Source organism: Triturus cristatus, chromosome 4_1 (assembly GCF_964204655.1).
Source record: "Triturus cristatus chromosome 4_1, aTriCri1.1, whole genome shotgun sequence".
NCBI lineage: Eukaryota > Metazoa > Chordata > Amphibia > Caudata > Salamandridae > Triturus > Triturus cristatus.
Genome location: NC_140585.1, coordinates 1111947413 through 1111968763, shown reverse-complemented (window position 1 = coordinate 1111968763; position 21351 = coordinate 1111947413). Strand labels below are relative to the sequence as shown.

At 44.2% G+C, this 21351-nt stretch overlaps 1 protein-coding gene across 3 annotated transcripts in view; it reads left to right on the top strand.

Moving 5' to 3' along the window:
* BCAP29 (B cell receptor associated protein 29) overlaps positions 1-21351 on the top strand; it is a 284369-nt gene that overhangs the window by 251356 nt on the left and 11662 nt on the right. For all 3 annotated transcript variants that reach the window (XM_085654121.1, XM_085654119.1, XM_085654120.1), the window contains exon 7: positions 426-526. In XM_085654121.1, coding sequence (XP_085510247.1) covers positions 426-526 — 101 coding nt within the window. The remainder of the gene's footprint in view (positions 1-425; positions 527-21351) is intronic.

Sequence of the window (21351 nt, the reverse complement as noted above, 5' to 3'; positions counted from 1 at the left end):
CGGCTACCTGTATCCGTTCCAGTACATCTTATTTAGATACAACACACATGGGTTTCTCACTGTTATTACCAAGCTCCATCATTTCCCTGTTGGCGAAAAACAATCTGAGGATGGAGCCGAAGCCCATGCGCAGTACGGACCGAAGGAGGAGTCACCAAACTCGTGACTTCCAAAGACTGTCCAAAAAGAAAAACAAACTGCAAACATCCGGGCCCAACACCAGATGGCGATCTATGCTAAGTGTACAACTCTGCAGCTCTACATGCCAAGAACAGATGCATACTGGTAAGTAGCATATTCCTTCTATAAAATATAACCTTTTTCCCTGTGTATAGAATAAACATTTATAGTCTCATTCATAAGTGTTAATCTTCTCAGATTGATTTTTGATCCGATTAATAATTCGCCTATTATTTCCATTGTAGCTCTTCATAATTCAGAAACAGAAATAACTGCGTTAAAGAAGCAGTTCGAGGGGCTTACAAGAGAATATGATCGGCTTATACATGAACACGAACAGTTGCAGGTAAGAATGTTCTTTTTGTTGTACTTGATAAGAATGAATGGTTATATCTCAAATAATGTATTGTTGCATTTGTTTTTTTTATTATTTTCCTACTTTTGTTAGCAGTTTTAATGGTACCGTAATGTAAGATTGTAGAATAATTTACTAAGTTGTCTTTAATGCATTCTACACTTAAATGGGTCGACCAGACTGCTCTAAGGCAAGATTCAAAGGGCATCATTTTTTATTGTCAGATACATATATGGTCCTACCCTACCTAGACGCAGAAGGAAACAGTTTTCGTTTTCTGCCAGAGCTCATGTAATTGCTAGAAAATGACATCCGATAATAAGGTGAGGAACTGTGCAATTATCGAAACTCTACTGTTCTTCCTCTATACTGGTATTTTATTGGGCAACAGCTGTGTTGGTTTTCTTATGAAGTAGTTGCATTGCAGTGCATGGACAGTAAAGTGTCCATGCACTGCAAACAAGATGCATTGTTTCATTTAATATAGATTTCCTGCCCACTGCCCTGAAAGAAACAACCTGCTTTCCTTACAAATTGATGCTGATGAGCCACTCATAAAAGCACGTTAGGCTTCGCCTCATGCTCTGCCCTCATTATTCCACGAGAGGTTCCATCTTTAAGTCAAACAGAATGGGAGAGAGGGAACATCTTTAATGTGTGCTGCTGCTCACATCGGACGAGGAAGGGATTATATTACCAATGCAGACATTAGCTGAGGGAATGGTGTACGGTAGAGGTATCCAACAGGATATAATGTCATCCGTTTAAGCACCTGCGATAGGTACTGCCAGCTGAGCATATTGAAGGACTTTTCTAGGTCATTCATTTTCAACATTGAGTATTCAGTCATGCAGCATTTCCTCAAGCACTATGAACAGGTGACGCCTGGCATTCATTGCCGTGTGGCGTTTCGAATGAACCCATTGTGGTTGGGGTGAACCAGCAATGCCAGTGTAGGAAGCATTCTCTTCCCAAAGAGTTTACTAAGGCTCTTGAAATAGCGGTCTATAAGAAGATCTTTCTATGGGTCTTTGCAAGAGTAACAATTAAGGCCTCTCTAATTTTGTAATGGAGTTGTCCCCTTTACAGGGCTGCTGTGTGCATTTGTAGCAAGCAACGGGCCAGTATGTCAGATAAAAATCAATAGGTAGGTGTGGAAAAGTGCCCCTTTTTGACATGGTCACTCCCACTCTTAACTTGCTATTTAATGCAATTTTGACTGAAGTGCACCGACTTCCTGATAACCAGGTACCCAGTGCAAGTACTCTTTCCCTAAAACAAGTTAGCTGCTCACTTTTCCCCCAATTGACAAGACCGTTAGCACCTCTGTAAGTCCCTTGTAAATGGTTCCTAGGGCATTGGTACTATAAAAGGGTCCCTAAGGGCTGCTGCATGTATTGTTCCACCCTATGTGACCCACCACAAAACTCAAGCAGACTGCCATTTCAGGCTGCATGAAATTGTGCTGACAAATGTGAAGACACGACATGGCCCACACCCTGTGGGCCATGCCCACAGCCACTGCATGCAAGTCACCCCTACTGAAGGCCTTATGGCCCTAAGGCAGGGTGCATTATATTACACAAGAGGACATATCTACATGAGCAGATATGCCCATGTGCTGTCTAATTCAATTCCAAGATTGTACAAGTGAACAGGGAAGCCATCTCAAGTGTATGTACTGGGCACTGGTCATTACGAGTGTGTTGGCTGACTGGTATTGTCCAGTCTGCCACCACAGACATGTTTTTGACCTCCCTGCTGGTGAGAGCCCGCTCTCTGAGGCCAGAAACAATGCCTGCTCTGGAGGAAGGTGTTCACACCTCCTCCAGCAGGACGGCTAGTGAATCTGCATACCAAGGCCAGTGACTTCAAAGCCCCTGCCACTTTTGATATGCGATCCTTGCTTCCCCTAGATCTAGGAGATGCAACACCTGCCCTGAGGCCCATTTGGCACCGGGTTCGGCTTGAAATTAGCTGTGGTAGGCAGTGTGGTGCACTACCAGGCCAGTCACACCCCTAAGGTGGGCTGCCTGATGTGCCCCACAAAAGAGGGGTTTCACCATTTTAATTTTGGTGAAAGTTGGAATTATGGGACAGGGTTATGACCACATGAAGTGGCCACAAAGGCGGCATAGTGACCCCAAGGGTAAGTAGCCCATTGGCTACTACCCTTCACTCCCTTTAACACCCCGAGAGTGAGCATTTAGATGGCTCCCTGACACCAAGAACTTGGATTCGACTGACTGAAGAAAGAAGTTGGCAAAGAAGAGCCGGAGAACTGCTGACTGTTGGTGGACTTTGGCGCCAAACCCTGCCTACCTGCTCTTGTGTCAATAATTGCAACACCCTGACTTGTCCTGCTGCTGTGCAGCCTCCAAAAGCCTCGGAGGACCTCCAGCACTCCCCCAAGCCGTCAGCATCTTCATTGAAGTGGAGGAGCCACTTGCCTGCATGTACCCGCCGCAGTGTTTGGTTCACCGTTCTGCTGTTCACTGGGTCCACTGATGCAGCAGCCACCCAGAAAGACGTCACTGTTCTCCTAGAGGTCAGATCTGTCCCCCCTCCAAGTGAGAAGACTCCAGGACCAGCTGAAGCCGCCCTGCACCAATACCCAGGTTAATGGACCTCTTTCAGTAACAAAACCTTGTTTGGGTCTAATCGAGACTCCAAGAAGCGCAGCGACTGAGCTGCCAACAAGGGACCTCTGTATCGCAAAGGCCAGCACAGAGTTTCTCATACCAAAGAGGGACGAGAGTCTGCGGCCCATCCTAGATCTCCGGCCCCTAAACACGTACATACACTCCGACCATTTTCATATGGTAACGCTTCAGCAGGTACTTCCGCTTCTCTCCCAAAACAACTTTTTGACCACCCTAGATCTAAAAGACGCGTATTTTCAAATTCCGGTGCACAAAGCTCACCGCAAGTACCTCAGATTTGTAGTGGACGGACAACACTTCCAATTCAAGGTGCTCCCGTTCGGAGTCACAACAGCGCCAAGGGTATTCACCAAGTGCCTAGCAGTGGTAGCAGCACATTTACGAAAACACATCCACGTCTTCCCATGCTTAGACGACTGGCTAATAAAAGCCGGGTCTTACAATCAGTGTGTTCAACACACATCTACCACCATTCAATTACTCCATCAGCTGGGCTTCACAGTAAACCACCAGAAGTCCCATCTCCAACCATCCCACATAAAAAAATACCTCGGTGCCACCATAGACACCTCAAGAGCACTAGCCTACCCCAATCCGGCCAGGATTGCAAGCATTCAGGCTCTACGCGCAAAATTCGCACTACAAAACTCCCTTCCAGCTCGAGTATTTATGCAACTAATAGGGATGATGGCCTCTTGCATTTTCATATTGCCTCACACAAGACTCCAGATGCGTCCTCTCCAAGAGTTCTTAGCGTGCCAATGGAACCAGGTCCAGGGTCAATTAACAGATCTGGTGTTGGTAGACGGTCGCACCCATCGCTCTCTGCAGTGGTGGAACACCACAAACCTTTCCAACGGTCGACCGTTCCTGGACCCGGTTCCTCAAATAGTACTGACAACGGACGCATCGCTCTCCGGCTGGGGAGCTCATCTATTACATCTCACCACACAGGGCAAGTGGACACCTCAACAAAAGTTACTCCATATCAACCATCTGAAGTTGCATAGCAATCTTCTTAGCCCTAAAATCTTTTCCAAACTCAAATTTCAGGCAAGGCAGTCCTGATCCGAACAGACAACATGACAGCCATGTATTATCCAAAAACAAGGCGGCACACACTCTCCACAGCTCTCTCACCTAGCACAGAGCATATGGAGATGGGCGATACCCTAGAAAATCTTTCTCCTAGCTCAGCATGTCCCAGGAGTCCAAAACACAGTGGCAGATCTGCTCAGAAGACACACACAACAGATCCACGAGTGGGAGCTTCACCCGCAAGTTCTTCACCCATACTTTCAAATGTGGGGGCATCCACAGATAGACCTCTTCGCCACCCACGAAAACGCCAAATGCCCAAGCTTCGCCACCAGATACCCACACCCATTGTCCAAAGGAAATGAGATATGGATGAACTGGTCAGGCAAATTTGCGTACGCTTTTCCGCCTCTCCCACTCATTCCACTAGTGGTGCGCAAACTACAACACTCCCTCACACTAATCCTAGTAGCTCCAACGTGGGCCAGACAACCATGGTATACCACACTGCTGGAACTATCTGTAGTGCCACACCAAAAACTACACCTCTTAACCCAGAACCATGGAGAGATCAAACACCCGGACCCAGCTCAGCTCAACCTTGCGATCTGGCTCCTGAAATCTTAGAATTCGGGTACCTAAATATTCCCCCTGTCTGTATGAACGTCATCAGAGAAGCTAGAAGACCTACCACTAGAGCGTGCTACGCCGCCAAGTGGAAACGTTTTGTTGTTTATTGCCATAACAACACCATCAATCCACTGGACGTGTCCATTCAACACATAATGTAATCTAGCCTATACGTCCATTAGACTACACCTCGCAGCTATTGCAGCTTACCTACAAAACAGGCAACACCTCTCACTCTTCAGAGTACCTGCCATTAAAGCCTTCATGGAAGGCCTCAAAAGAATAATTCCCCCCAGAGTGCCACCCTCACCTGTGTGGAACTTAAATATCGTTCTCACAAGGCTAATGGGGCCTCCCTTTGAACCTCTCCATAAATGTGAACTACAGTTCCTAACATGGAAAACCGCTTTTCTTGTAGCCATCACTTCCCTTAGAAGGGTCAGTGAGATACAAGCACTTACCATCCAAGAACCCTTTCTCCAAATGCACCATAACAAAGTTGTTCTCCGTACCAACCCAAAATTCCTCCCTAAAGTCATTTCTCCCTTTCACCTAAACCAAACAGTAGAACTACCAGTATTTTTCTCGCAACCACAGACAGTTGCTGAAAGGGCTCTTCACACACTGGATGTGAAACGAGCCTTACTCTACTACATTCAGAGAACACAATCTTTCCGTAAGACCAAACAACTGTTTGTTTCTTTCTCTCCACCACACAAAGGTAACCCCATCTCAAAATCGGGGATAGCTAGGTGGATTGTAAAATGCATTCAAATCTGCTACCATAAAGCAAAGCGAACGCTATCCATTCCCCTGAAAGCCCATTCTACCCGAAAAATAGGGGCTTCCATGGCATTCTTAGGGAACATCCCATTAGATGATATCTGCAAAGCAGCTACATAGTCAACACCGCACACTTTCACCAAACACTATTGTGTAGATGTGCAAACTAAGCAACAAGCTAGTGTGGGCCAGGCTGTACTCAAAACATTATTTCAAAACACTGCAACAGATACGGGTGGTCGCCGCTAACGGTGGGTACTGCTATATAATCTATGCACAAGTGTGTAATCTGCAGCTCATATGCCTCGAACGGAATATGCTACTTACCAGTATGTATCTGTTCTTGGCATGTAGAGCTGCAGATCTACACACACCCACCCGCCTCCCCGGCTACCTATATCTGTTCCAGTTTTATCTTATTTAGATAACACACACATGGGCATCGTCACTGTTACTACTACGCTCCATCTTTCCCTGCTGGCGAAAAACAATCTGAGGATGGAGCCGAAGCCCATGCGCAATACGATCCAAAGGAGTAGTCACCGACCTCGTGACTTCCAAAGACTTTCCAAGAGGAAAAACAAACTGCAAACATCCGGGCCCAACACCAGATGGCGATCTATGCACAAGTTTGTAGATCTGCAGCTCTACATGCCAAGAACAGATGCATACTGGTAAGTAGCATATTCCTTAGTAATCATGTTGCTTCTTCACTTTCCTTCAAAAAGTAATTCCTCCATAATGCTAGAACTTTGGAAACTGCTGATGGGAAAATAATGTAAGATGTTGACTACTCATCATTAAAAAGTCTAATTCAGGTTGAAGGGTAACAGAGCACATTACGACATAGACTTGTAAATGTAAAATTGTAAATCCAGCATCGCCGTCTGGAAGATTGAGAGAGCTATTGGCCAGAGTCACATGGTGCTGGGTTAACCTGCCGCCGTTGCCGGGGATCGAACCGTGAGCCACTGTGCTCCGCAGCCAGACGCCATGGCCGCTGCACCACACCTCTTCCACGTACTTGTCCCAACTACCGGACACTCTAATATGAGCAGTGAAAGAAACTGGCATGATGATTAAATAAATATTGCGTTAGAACTGGGTCAATAAATGAAACACTGTGTGTTGGAGACCACTTACTGAGTCTATCACTTTAGAGGAAAACAGGACAAGAAATGTTAACCACGTATATATCAGATGGCACAACAGACATCTAAGAGCCCAAACAAACCCACATGACAGAACATACTTCCTCCCCAAGGGATATCCTAGCACCATTCACCAATATCGGGTGGTTACTGTAACCCAAATCAATGGTGCTCATTCTTGAAAACTCAGTGTGAAAGGCTGAGTGCACCTGTCTTGATTTGAACCAATGGCTATGGGGACAAGCACATACCCCTGTCAATGGATGCAGCAGCACAGCGCACAGCAGTAGTGGGCATCACTCATTATGCCTGTTCTCTTTCCAGAAACGTTCCCAGATGTAGGCTGACCACTCCTACCTCGAGGCATTTAAATCTCCCCTCCCCTCAGTGTAGGATGGCTCCGTTTTAGGTTAGCAGAGGCAGAAACAAAGTATTAGCACCACAGGGCCTGAATACCAGCTCTGTTAGTACATACTGTGTACTTAGACAAGGAAACAGTACTCAAGGAGGAAATACCCATGCACCCTCCGCCCTGGATTGTGTGTACTGTGCCATGTTAAATTGCCGAATAAATTGTGTGGTATGCCGTCGACAATTCAGTCATGAATATGCTCTTATAAGTTACATTGCATGCAATCTGATTAGCTACACCACTCTGAGCATTACATTTCATATTTCAATTTACTTTTAGTGACCGGGGATCACAAAATATGGGCCAGAGAAACGGGTACATGAGAAGCAGTAACTAAAGGCTACAACTAGAGTCAATATGTTAACGACATTAGGAGTACATGGTTCAAAAGTCAAGTTTCAGTCTGTTAAAGCTTACAACTCTCAGAACTGGACGAAGGGTCAAGTGTAGTTAATGCCCAAGTTACAAGCAATCCCATCGGCTCACCAGGCCTTAACATTACGATTATGCTAATCAGATAAATTACTTCATGACAGTCATTATTTCTTATGCTTCAATTGGCAAATATCAGTGGCTCCCATTACATGTCAGAAGATCACCAAATGTTCTAACAAAGTTATATGTTGCTTTATATTGTAAATTATCATGTCTAGAATGTGCTGTCTGTCAATTGACAGTGGTGTTACTCAGTCAGACCAATATAGAACTTGACAAGCCAAAACACACAAAACAGTTAATAAAAGCAGCTTTTTCCCCACAGGGTTGCGAAAAATTAATTACATGAATTACATGCATTTGGTTAAGTATAATGCAACCTGGCAGCATGTCAACCAAACAATTTATACAAGCCATTTACAATGCATTTATTTTTCATTTCAAGAGCATGTTTTGGAAAGTATATGCTACCACTGATGCTATTCTAGAGCTTGAGACATCAGGGGAAATTCATTTGTGTGGGCAATTGCTTCATCTAAGATAAGAACTTCAAGTGGAGACTTCACAATACATGGCTGTAGAAATCTTATATCATAGTGTTTACAAAAAAAAAAAGTCTATGCCTACAACCATTTGACCCAAAGTGCAGTTAAAAAAAAAATAAGCTTGCTTCATAAAATAATTTATATACATCACTCATGGGAATACTAATATTTGAGTCTCAGATCGCTTTGCAGACATATTTTATTTACGTTACTTTACATTGTCTATGCATATTCTTTACTCATCATGCGTCTTCTAATGTGCCCTAACAGAGGCCCCTACATCTTCCCTATTTTACTTCCGTGTAAGCATACCTTGTGCTATAGGGATATAAAGTCATTATACACTCTCAAAGTCACATATAGAAACAGTATGACCTTCTGTCTCACACTTTAAAGGTCATCAATCATAAGCGCTCTATGCAATAAACACATGAAAGGGAACTCTCACCTACGTACTTACACTTTTAGTCAAGGCATCACAGATCAACGATGCATTACATGTTCGATAATTCAATTATAGCAAACCAATCTGTCCAACAGAACGAATATTCTTACTTGAATAGGCAATTAAAAATTACTGCTACATGAACCAAAACACGAGCGTTATGAAAACACAAAATAATCCGAAGGGAACGAAAATCGTGCAAGTATAAAATATCCCCAAGAGATTTAGCCCTTAAGTGAGGGCGGTTCAAAGTAAAAATTAGAACACTTGGGAACTCAATGTAACCCTTTATGTAAAAAACAATTGGTGGCAAATGAGTTGAAAGGGATGCTTTCAAAATCAGAAGATGGGATTTTGAAACAATTCAGATCTCCCTGAACAGTGTGCTTCCAACCTAATTTTTGTTTTTTTAAAAAAAAGAGAAAATATGACTAACAAAAGATACCCGACGCCTGCAGAGGAAGGAGTGCTCGTAGGAGGGTTCCATCCAAAGGCGTAAAACATTAATGCCTCCCTCTAGCCGCCTGACAACTCCTCACAGGCAAGCAGCAAGCTTTACAATTACCAGACACTGCTTTATACAGCTGCCGTGACTGGAAAAAAAATGTCTTTACATCGGAAATCTGTCAGGCAACCAAATGGATGATGGGGCCTTGCCGTTAACAAACCCGGAAAGATTTCATGGGCGCCTGCCCGGATAGCCTGCTGCGCAGAGAGAAATGCAGCACGTGCAGCACACTTGGGAGGACCTCAGGTGAGGTCTGCGGGGACCAACAGACATGGTTTATTTACTACTTGCTCTGGCCGGAGCCTCTCTCTGCCGAAATAGAAGAAAGACTGAAGAATCCTACAGACAGCCACAGGAAACATAAATTAATGCAGTCCTGTGAAGTACTTGGGTGCAGTTTTAAACAAGCGTAGCCACGCTAATGAGAAACAGATGGCCCCTGCGCGCCGCTGCTCGCTCCCGCAAGGTGGATGCCAGCACAAGCACAATTGCTTAAAAAGGGCAGACCAATTCCAAAAGGTCATCTCCTAGAGCAGCGCATGCGAGCTGCCTAGGCGAGACCTAAAAATCGAGTGAATGTCACGTGACCCTCATCACTGCTTTCCACCTGCTTTTATAAAGAAACCTACAGGCTGCCACTTTGTTCGATGCATTTGAGGAAGACTCGTTAGAGTTGAAACGCGTTATGCATATGGCCTGCTAGTGCATGAATAAAGTTGGTTACAAAGGACGGTGGTGTGGCTTGTTTTGCATAATCCTGAAGTGGTTAGCAATTTTGTTTGGAATATTTTGGGGACAAGCGCGTCCCAACAAGCTCCGGTCCGACAGGCTGAGGCGTCCTGCAGCGGTGCCTTTCTTTTGGAATTAATGTTACAGGATGCCCGCCGGCTGAACATGAACAATGTGGACAAAATCATTGAAGCTCGGCCAGCATTGAATGCAGGCCCGCACGATGAACTTTGGAAACCTGTGAAATGACAGCTAGGATTTGCGGGGGTATTTTACCCTTGCACACCGTGCCTTCGAGAGAGAAGTGTAGGGCAAAATGATTTATTTGAAATCAAGAAGTTTTACAAGAAGTGGTAACACCGAAGCTTGCTTGCAGTTTGACTTAGCCACGCATGGAATTTAATCCTTTGAAAAGCAGAATGAGAAACCGCAAGTCAGGTCAAATTAAATGTAACTAAGAACTGCAAATTGAGAGTGATGAAGGAACACTGATATGAGTGACAACGATGCATTATGGATAATGTGGTCCCTTAACATGGAACGAGTAACAGTGCAACTAACCATGGGGATAATCGAGTAAACTGTTTGACGATTTACCTAAATACTATAAAAGTTGAATTATGCACTGTATACAAACACATTAAGAGACATTTGTCAGGAAGTGACTGCTACCATGAACAATGTTTATTTAAAAATTCAAAAATCGAGTCAATGTTACTTGACCCTCATCACTGCTTTTCATCTGCTTTTATAAAGAAACCTACAGGCTGCCACTTTGATGCAAGGGAAGTAGACTCGTTCGAGTTGAAACACGTTATGCATATGACCTGCTAGTGGTTACGAAGGGCGGTGGTGTGGCTTGATTTGCATAATCCTGAAGTGGTTAGCAATTTCGTTTGGTGTGTGTATAGATATATATATATATATATATATAAGTGTGTGTGTTCGAGGCATGTGAGCTGTAGATCACATGCTTTGCATAAGATAGCCATCTAGTGTTGGGTGTAGATGTTTGCACTTGTTTTTCTGGAAGAAGTTTTCCCTAGCTACGATGTAGGTGACTCCTCCTTCAGGTGTTAGTGTGCATGGTCATCGACTCCTTCTACAGATTGTTTTTTTCCGCCATCGTGTTCGGATGCAACTCGCTGCGCTCCGGTTCGATGTCAATCCTTCGGTCCTTCTCGGCGCTTATCACATTCACACTCGACGGTATTGTTTACATTTGCGTTCCCCTTTCTTCGCGGATCGTGATTCCTGAAGAAAATTTAGATCAGAGAGCTCATGGTTGGCCGTTCAGGCCTAGCCCTTGGTTCGACTCACTGTCGATGGAACAAACTCCTTTCAAGTTCTGTCCTCGTGCCAAGCGAAATACCCGCGCACCGACTCACACAAGGTGTGTAATCTGTTTTTTGTCACCCGACCACAGAGAGGACGCGTGCCGAGCTTTCCACTCCAAGAAGACTCTTCGCGATCGTCGGGCCCGACGACGCGACATGCAAAGACAACAAGCAGGTTCCATTCCAGACCTTAATCAGATGAGGAGGAAGGCGACGAGCCCATCGGAGCCGATGAAAAACAGGAGACCTCTTCGTTTCCGAACATAGCTCTGATGAGGATGAAGACATTCCTCAGGGACAACGTACCGTGAGCACAGCCCCTACCTTGCCCCACCTTCCACTTCCAACTAAGAAAAAGGCTCCGCACCAACCTGTGCCCTCGGGCCCCGGTGGGTGCCGTGAACAAGCTTCCAGCTCGGCACCAAAGCATACTAAAAAGCCTTCCGGCTCCGAAAAGTCCCACGCCAATCGGGCACCAAGCCAAAGACTTCAGAGCTGAAGAAAAAGTCTGGCACCGAACATTCTCCCTCGGCACCAAAACAAACTTCAGATCCGAAAACCCAGGCCCAGAAACCATCGGCGCCGAAGCATTCAGAGTCAAAACACACAGACGCCAAAGTCACTAAAAAAGCATGTTTTCGGTGATCCCATTGATAAACCGGTTCCGAAACAAAAAATCCTGGTGATACACCCAAAGACTGGCCTTATCACCACTAAAGTGACTTTAAAAAGAGGTGCTACTACAGAAGAGGAATACCATATACCACTGAAGAAGAGAACTGTTGGGACAAATCCTTCCCCTCCTCCTCTTCCTTCACCTTCTTTACCCCAGACTATACCAGTGCCAATTTCACCTGAGCACTCACCACCACACACACCTGACAATCAGGGTAATGGGGATAATAATGATGACGATCAGCCTGGGGACGTGTGGGACGACTATAACACTGATTCTCCCACGGATAACGACCCTGACACATATCCTACCAAACCCTCTCCACCAGATGATAGTGTTGGATTTGTTGAGTTGTTAAGTATGACTGCTACTTACCATGGAGTCCCACTACACAGAGAATCCCTTGAAGAGGACTTTATTTTTGAGACTCTACAAAACACACATTTTGCCCATGTTGAAAGGCATGACCAGACACGTAGACGACACTTTTAATGATCCTGTTAGCGCACGTATCCTTACCCTGAGGGTAGATAATAAATACAAGCCTGCCCCATCAGATCCCGTCTACATAAAAGGCCAACTACCATTAGATTCACTAGTAGTTTCTAATGCATGAAAAAGAGCAAACTCCCTGACTACTGGAGACGCACCACCACCAGATAAAGAATCTAAACTCCTGGAAAAGGAAACCCTTCGAGGTTGCTAATTTCTGGCGTATTTCCAATACACAGGCGTTATTAGCATGCTATGACCACGCACACTGGGATGAAATGGAGCAACTCATCCAGTATCTCCCTCAAGAACACAAATCAAAGGCACAAGACATGGTTCGTGAAGGCCAATTAATCCCTAACAACCAAATCAGATGCTCCCTAGATGTTGCTGATACATCTGCCAGAGCGGTAAACACTAGTATTCTTTTAAGAAGACATGCCTGGCTGCGCATATCGGGGTTTAAACAGGAGGTTTAGACTTCCATACTAAATACACCCTTTGACAAGGAACACCTTTTTGGGCCCGTAGTAGACACTTCATTGGATAAAATGAAGAAGGATACTGAAGTGGCTAAATCCATGGGAGCACTTCAGTCTCCACAAGGGCGTGGTTCCTTTCGTCGCTCCTTTTATTGTGCAGGATCTAAAACCACTTCCTCAGACCCTGCGTCCTCCTGTAAGGACAATAATCAACCCTCAGGGTCCAAGGGTTTCTATCAAGGCAATTACAGAGGAAACACCTGTAGGGGGAAGACTGTCACAATTTCTACCAAAGTGGCAGTCCATAGCAACAAACAAATGGGTTCTTCAAATTATCCATTCTGGTTACTGCCTGGAGTTCATCAACACTCCCCCAAACATTCCTCCAAAGTCCCACAGACTTCCACCGGATCACTTAAACCTTCTCAAACAGGAAGTATAATCTCTGCCACTAAAACAAGCCATAGAGCCGTACCACCTCAACATCGAGGGTTGGGCGTGTACTTATACTTTCTAATTCCCAAAAAGGACAGCTCTCTCAGACCTATATTAGATCTCAGAGAACTCAACCTTTACATACAGTCAGACTACTTCCACATGGTAACGCTGCAACAAATACTGCCTCTTTTGCAAAAGGGCTATTTTCTTTCTACGCTGGATCTATTTTCATATCCCAATCCATCCGGCTCACCGCAAATATCTCAGGTTTGTGGTAGCAGGTCAACACTACCAATTCAAAGTGCTCCCATTCGGAGTCACCACTGCCCCCAGAGTCTTCACAAAATGTCTGGCGGTTGTAGCTGGAATATCAGAAGACAAAGCATGCAAGTCTTTCCCTATCTTGACGATTGGCTCATCAAAGCCAGCACATACCAGCAATGTCGCAAGCACACTTCAGTAACCATCCAGCTGCTTCAGCAGCTAGGGTTCTCAGTCAATGTGTTAAAATCACATCTTCAGCCAAACAAAGTTCAGGATTGCCTAGGAGCCTCTCTAGATACTCAGAAGCCTCTAGCGTATCCCAATGCAGCCAGAATTCGAAACATTCAGGCACTCGTTCTCAAATTTCAACCCACTCAGTCTCTCCCAGCTCGAGTGTTTATGCAGCTGCTGGGAATTATGGCATCTTGCATCATGATTGTGCCCCACGCCAGGTTACACATGCGTCCACTTAAAGAGTGTTTAGCCAGTCAGTGGAACCAGTCTCAAGGTCTATTAACTGATCTAGTGTTGGTGAGCGACTGTACTCATTGCTCGCTGCAGTGGTGGAACACACAAAACCTATCAAAAGGACAGCCGTTCATAGACCCCATTCCACAGACAGTATTAACAGCAGACACATCCCTTACTGGCTGGGGAGCTCATCTTCAACAACACACAATGCAAGGGCTGTGGAGTCGCCAGCAAAAAATGCTCCACAGCAACCATTTAGAGCTCATGGCAATCTTTCTAGCTCTCAAAGCCTTTCAAGATCACCTATCTGCCAAAGCTGTGTTAGTCCGAACCGACAACATGACAGCTATGTATTACATACATAAACGGGGAGGACACACTCTCTCCAACTGTCCCACTTAGCCCAGGACATCTGGAAGTGGGCTATTCACCACAACATGTATCTCCTAGCGGAACACCTCCCAGGAGTCAACAATCAGATTGCGGACTTCCTCAGCAGGCAGGAGTATCAAATACACGAGTGGGAACTTCACCCTCAAGTTCTCCACCCATACTTTAAAGCTTGGGGAGTCCATCACATAGACCTGCAACACCTGAAAACGCAAAATGCCAAAGCTTCGCCTCCAGGTATCCGCACCTGTTGTCCAAAGGCAATGCTCTATGGATGAACTGGTCAGGATTATTTGCCTACGCTTTTCCGCCTCTCCCACTCATTCCATCCAGGGTTCAGAAACTCCGGCAAACATCACTCATACTGATACTAGTAGCTCCAACATGAGCACGTCAGCCCTGGTTCACAACCCTGTTGGAACTCTCTCTGGTACCATACCAAAAATTACATGCAACTCCCAGTATCCTCACACAGACCCATGGAGAAATCAAACCTCCAGATCCCAAACAACTGAACCTTGCCATCTGGCTCCTGAAGTCATAGAGTTTGGCTATCTCAACCTTCCACCAGACTGTATAAACATTACTAGAGAGGTCAAGAAACCTACCACAAGGGCCTGCTATGTGGCCAAATGGAAACGTTTTGTTATCTATTGCAATAACAATCACATCAACCCTCTGGATACTTCCATACAGAGCATACTGTGTTACCTATTGCATTTGCAGCAGTCAGTATTGGCCTATATATCCATCAGATTGCATCTTGCTGCCATAGCAGCTTACCTTCAAAATAGACAACATTTATTGCTATTTTGAGTGCCTGTCATCAAAGCATTTATGGAAGGGCTAAAAAGGGTAATACCACCAAGACTTCCACCTGCACCAGTATGGAATCTTAACATAGTCCTCACGAGGCTAATGGGCCCGCCATTTGAACCCATGCACAAATATGAGCCACAGTTCCTTACTTGGAAAACAGCTTTCCTCATTGCAATCACTTCATTGAGGAGAGTGGGTGAACTACAGGTACTAACCATAGAAGAACCCTTCTTTCAGTTACATAAAGATAGTGTTTCTTCATACCAACCCTAAATTCCTTCCTAAGGTTGTAACTGCATTTCACATCAATCAGTCGGTTGATCTACCTGTATTCTTCCCTCAACCTGACTCTGTGCAGAGCGAGCTTTACATACCTTAGATGTTAGACGAGCTCTTTTGTATTACATTGAAAGAACAGTCATTTCGTAAAACCAAACAGCTCTTTGTAGCTTTTGCACCACCTCACAAAGGCAATCCTATCTCCAAATCAGGAATTGCTAGGTGGATTGTCAAATGTATTCAGATTGGTTATCCAAAAACCAAATGGACTCTTACAGTACCCCCTAGAGCACATTCAACTCGCAATTTAGGGGCTACTATGGCTTTCTTAGGGAATATCCCTATTACTGATATCTGCAAAGCTGCAACATGGTCTACACCACACACATTCACCAAACACTATTGTGTAGATGTGTTAGCAAGACAACAAGCTAATGTGGGTCAAGCAGTACTTAAAACGTTATTTCAGACAACCCCAACAGTTACAGGATGCCACCACTTCAGGGAGACTGCTGTATAGTGTATGCAAAGCATGTGATCTACAGCTCACATGCCTGGAACGGAAAATGCTACTTACCCAGTATGCATCTGCTCTTGGCATGTAGAGCTGTAGAATCTCGTGCTCCCACCCACCTCCCCGGGTACCTGTGACTGCTGTAGTTCTCTGTTTTTACTAAACAAACTGACGCATGGACATCTCTGTTCTTTACTACTACTATTCCATTCTCTCACCCTCTGCGTAAAACAATCTGAAGATGGAGTTGATGACCATGCGCAATATCACCTAAGGGAGGAGTCACCTACCACGTGACTAGGGAAAACTTCTTCCACTAAACAAGTGCAAACATCCGGGCCCAACACTAGATGGCGATCTTATGCAAGGCATGAGATTCTACAGCTCTACATGCCAAGAACAGATGCATACTGGGTAAGTAGCATTTTCTATATATATATATATGTTGTTTGAAAGCTCCACCAATGCTGCTGAACACATTAAGACGGGTGCTAAGCTTGTGAGGGTAGACTCGCGTAACGCGTTTTGGCGAAACTGCCATTGGACAATAACATTGTTTGGTATATGGTTATGAGTGGCAGGACTGTCTAATTGTGTGTGTTTCTTCAACATCATCCATATAAACTAAATACTGCCATTTGGTTTAATTGAACATTTACATGCTAGTATGACGGCCGTGCACAGTGTTCAGCTTGGATGGCACAGCCCTTCCTTTGTGTCCACATGCTATTGTCCAGCAGAGTTTTGCTGAAACGTGTTTGCTTGCAGGAGGAATACGTCTTTGTATTAACCCCTTGAGTGCCTGTACTTCTCTTTTAGAGAGAGAGAGAGAGAGAGAGAGAGAGAGAGAGAGAGAGAGAGAGAGAGAGAGAGAGAGAGAGAGAGAGAGAGAGAGAGAGAGAGAGAGAGAGAGAGAGAGAGAGAGAGAGAGAGAGAGAGAGAGAGAGAGAGAGAGAGAGAGAGAGAGAGAGAGAGAGAGAGAGAGAGAGAGAGAGAGAGAGAGAGAGAGAGAGAGAGAGAGAGAGAGAGAGAGAGAGAGAGAGAGAGAGAGTGTGTGAGAGTGTGTGTGTGAGAGTGTGTGTGTGAGAGTGTGTGTGTGAGAGTGTGTGTGTGAGAGTGTGTGTGTGAGAGTGTGTGTGTGAGAGTGTGTGTGTGAGAGTGTGTGTGTGAGAGTGTGTGTGTGAGAGTGTGTGTGTGAGAGTGTGTGTGTGAGAGTGTGTGTGTGAGAGTGTGTGTGTGAGAGTGTGTGTGTGAGAGTGTGAGAGTGTGTGAGTGAGAGTGTGTGAGTGAGAGTGTGTGAGTGAGAGTGTGTGAGTGAGAGTGTGTGAGTGAGAGTGTGAGAGTGTGTGAGTGAGAGTGTGTGAGTGAGAGTGTGTGAGTGAGAGTGTGTGAGTGAGAGTGTGTGAGTGAGAGTGTGTGAGTGAGAGTGTGTGAGTGAGAGTGTGTGAGTGAGAGTGTGTGAGTGAGAGTGTGTGAGTGAGAGTGTGTGTGAGAGAGTGCGTGTGTGTGTGTGAGAGTGCGTGTGAGAGTGTGTGTGTGTGTGTGTGAGAGATGTGTGTGTGTGTGAGAGTGTGTGAGAGAGTGTGTGAGTGAGAGTTACGAAACAGCAAATCCTGGCCTGTCTGCTTCCATCGGAACCTCCCAGATACGGAGTTTGCAATTAGCTTGGACTTTCCAGATGGCATAACGGACTGGATTTTAGCCCATTTTTAGGTCTATCTTTTCGTTTTTTGTCGCTCTGGCTTTTGCCCCAGAAGGAAGGTATCTTGCTGTTAAGGGCTGTTTTATGATTTTAAACTAAACCTCATTTTAACAGCATTCCCTTGATTTTTAATCTTAGGCGCAGTTATGTTCTTTGTTTTTTAACTTTTGCATTGTTTTCTTCTATGGTTCAAGGGCTGAAATAAAGTATGTAATTGTAGATGGAATGTTAGCTTTTTTTATGAAGTATCAAAAACACATTTCAAATTAGGGTCCTAACCAAAGATGATTAATGATTGGCTTACTTTTATCTCAACCTCAACAGTTACCAACATGAGTTTGCTTGCTTCACTCCAATAATGCATCAGAACCAGACACTCTGAAACATATCAACAAAACCAGTGCACACATACAATATTACAATAGGCAAAGTAAATGCATGAGAACAGAATTGAGCCAAATCCAACGAAGATGTCTAGTCTTCTTTAATAAGTTGTGAACAAAGGAGCCAGCCGACACGTGTTTCATCAGAGAGACAAAGTTCTCTGAATCTTCAGGGCTGTTAGCTCTAATTCCAGAACAGCATAATCCCTACACCGGTGATAGTTCAAACCCGGTAGGGCATTAATCGACCAAATGCAGAAGTCTCTATTAATCCAGGATTGTATTGGGGCCGTCAGGACGTCTCGATTCCACCAATTTCTAGTGGGTCGTTTAGACACACCACACGTGTCTTACCCGGAACTTCTCATTAAGACAACTTTCTCAGGACCGTAACACATGGCTGGATTCTGTCTTGGGGTTTTGATTGTACTGGTGTGATTCTCAAATGGCATTCTCATTGATTTAAGACTACTTTGTTCACCTGACGATATACGTATTTACCGCCTCATTTGTCTGTGTTCTTGGAGTGGTTACCGATTTTACGTTCATGCCATCAGTGGCTTGCACCTGGCAGCTATTTATGTTCGCGCTCAATAGAGACTTCTGCATTTGGTCGATGAATCTCTTGTCTATGGGTTTTCTTGAGAGAATTTTGCCAACTTCCAAGGCGTCCAGTATATGCTATGAAGGATAAAAAGGTGATTTTTCTTCAAGGCAGCAGTTTTGACTTTGGTGTAAAGCATGCTAAGAGATACTTGCCATGATTCTTCTAGCTCCAGCATTGGCAAGCCTCCATCCCAGCCAGTCCACCCCTCCTTCATCTTCTCCTCCTCTAACTAACTCCCAGTACCAGACATAGGCTTCCTTCTTGATTGTTAATCCATCCCGAATTTTCTCTTCAAAGTCCCTATTATCTTCTCCCATCCATTTTTGGGAGGACCACCATGTATTCGACGGGACGTGCTTGAACCTAGATAGAGCTCCTGATGTTAAAGCTAGCATTTTTGCCCAGATACCAAGGTCTTCAACCATTTCTGTAATGAGATCTACTTCTGTTCGATGAGACTCCCTGAGAGCTACTATTAGCAGTGTAGGAATAGTGACCATATCAGTCAAGTTTACATTAGCGGCTACTATATGCAAGATTACTTTCAGCCATCATGTGGGAGCATCAGGCGTGGTTGCCAACCGTAAAAGGGCTTTGCCAATTTGGAATGCCTCTACATGGGTAATATATAACAGTGACAGCCACAATGCCTCTGATACCAAGGCATGATAAAAAGTCTCCCCAGTGCCACATGAATTATCACTCAAAAATCTGATTTTATATATTATGGCAATTCAGCCATTTTTCTCCAAACATCAGTTTGAGTTCTAAAATTAAAAACAATTGTCTCAAATATACACTCTCAATTTTGGTATATCAATTCAACCAATCAAAAGCTTCTAATTTAGAAGGATTGGCTGGACAGAGGAAAGCTACTTACAGGTAGCTGCAGAGCTACCAGTAGTGGAGATGACTGGCCATCTCTCAAATGTCCCCAGCAGGTAATCCCTGTCATATTTAATGGAGGCTGCGTTCGTCATCTAAAAAGACTGGTATCCTCGGTGAGTAACAGATAGGCACTAGCTGGGTGTAATAATGTATCCCTACCAATTTCCTAAAATGGAACCATATATTTAAAGAGGCTTTTAAAACTTTACACCCCATACATCTATAGAAATTTGACTTACTATTTCTTCTGCCATAATTTCCTTATCTAATTCTGTTTTTTGAGTGGATGTAAGTCTAGGCAGTTCCCTGTTAGGCAACCACTCTTTAATCTTATTTACATCTGGAGATCTTTCTTTCATGTATAGTCTACTAAAGATTTTAAGCATCTCATTTTCTGTATCCTCTGGGCACTGATGTCTCTTCCCAAGACATGCTTTATTAAGGTACTTATAAAGATCTTGGTCTCTTCAAATCTAGATTTCCATGCTAGCAGTGCTCTGCATTTCTCCCCATATGCAAAGTATCCCAGTTTGCTGGCTCTCCATCGCTCTTGCACTTTCTTTCCAACCTTATTTTGTACTCACTCTTCAACTTTACAAATTCTAATTGCAGTTCTGCCTTTTTACTTGGGATGCTTCCCACACAATTACACAAGACACTACCCAAGTTATAACTAGAAAAACTCTTGGGTCTTCTCTATTAACTCCTGGGTGATATTTGTATCAAGCAATAAGGTTGATTCAATGTCCATCTATGTTGTGTATTATCTTCCTGAAATTCTAAACAGAGAGTAACTCCACTATGATCAGAAAGATGGGTGGGGGTCAATGTCTCGTATTTGTTTTTTTATTTTTAATCAGGGAACAATCGAGGAGAATGTAGTCTAATCTGAAATGATGTTTGTACTGCTTACTGTAGAACATGTATCCTTTCTCACTCTCACCTTTTTCTCCGCCGGCTATCACACACACATCTTTGATTATATGTATGAGCTTGCAATACACTTTGATTGGAGACGTACTTGTTTTTGGAAGATCTGTCTAACTCTTTTTCAAAGACTACATTGAAGTCCCCTCCAACAGTTTGGAAATGGTTTGTACATATACTGCTTCAGATTACCAAAATCACATCTCTGTGGACAACCGTTTTAAAAATGTAATAATAATAGTAGATAAATAATAAAGCTAGACGTAAAATATACAAAATGTAAAATTGAACATTTTCAAATGTTCTGCAAATGTAAAAGAATTTACAATTGGTGACTAAAAAGTACATTGGTAGCCTTACTTGATTTGTGGGAGCACAAAAGTAGAGCAAACAGAATTTAGTATGGGCATTTGGTGAACTCCATTGATTACTGGTATACAATAACAAAAAGAGTTCATGCATAGGGAGCAAAATAGAAGTGATATGCTATAGTCTAGCGCAGAGGTCTTCAAACTGGGGGGGCGGGCCCCCTAGGGGGGCCTCAAATGATTCCAGGGGGGGCGCCAGGCTGTGGCCAAAAGAAGCATTAAGCTCACAGCAATGCTTTGTTTTAAGCAGGAAATAAAATAGTGGCAGTAAGCCTCACTGTAATGGACCATCACTAACATCTTTTGTCATTTATATCTGGCTTGGAGAAGGTGTCAAAAGGGAAGGGGCTCTACATTTTCTTCTACACCCACACCCACATTTCTATTAATCACACTGTGGGTATTTTTACACGTTAGTAAGGCCTGCCTGACCAGAATAG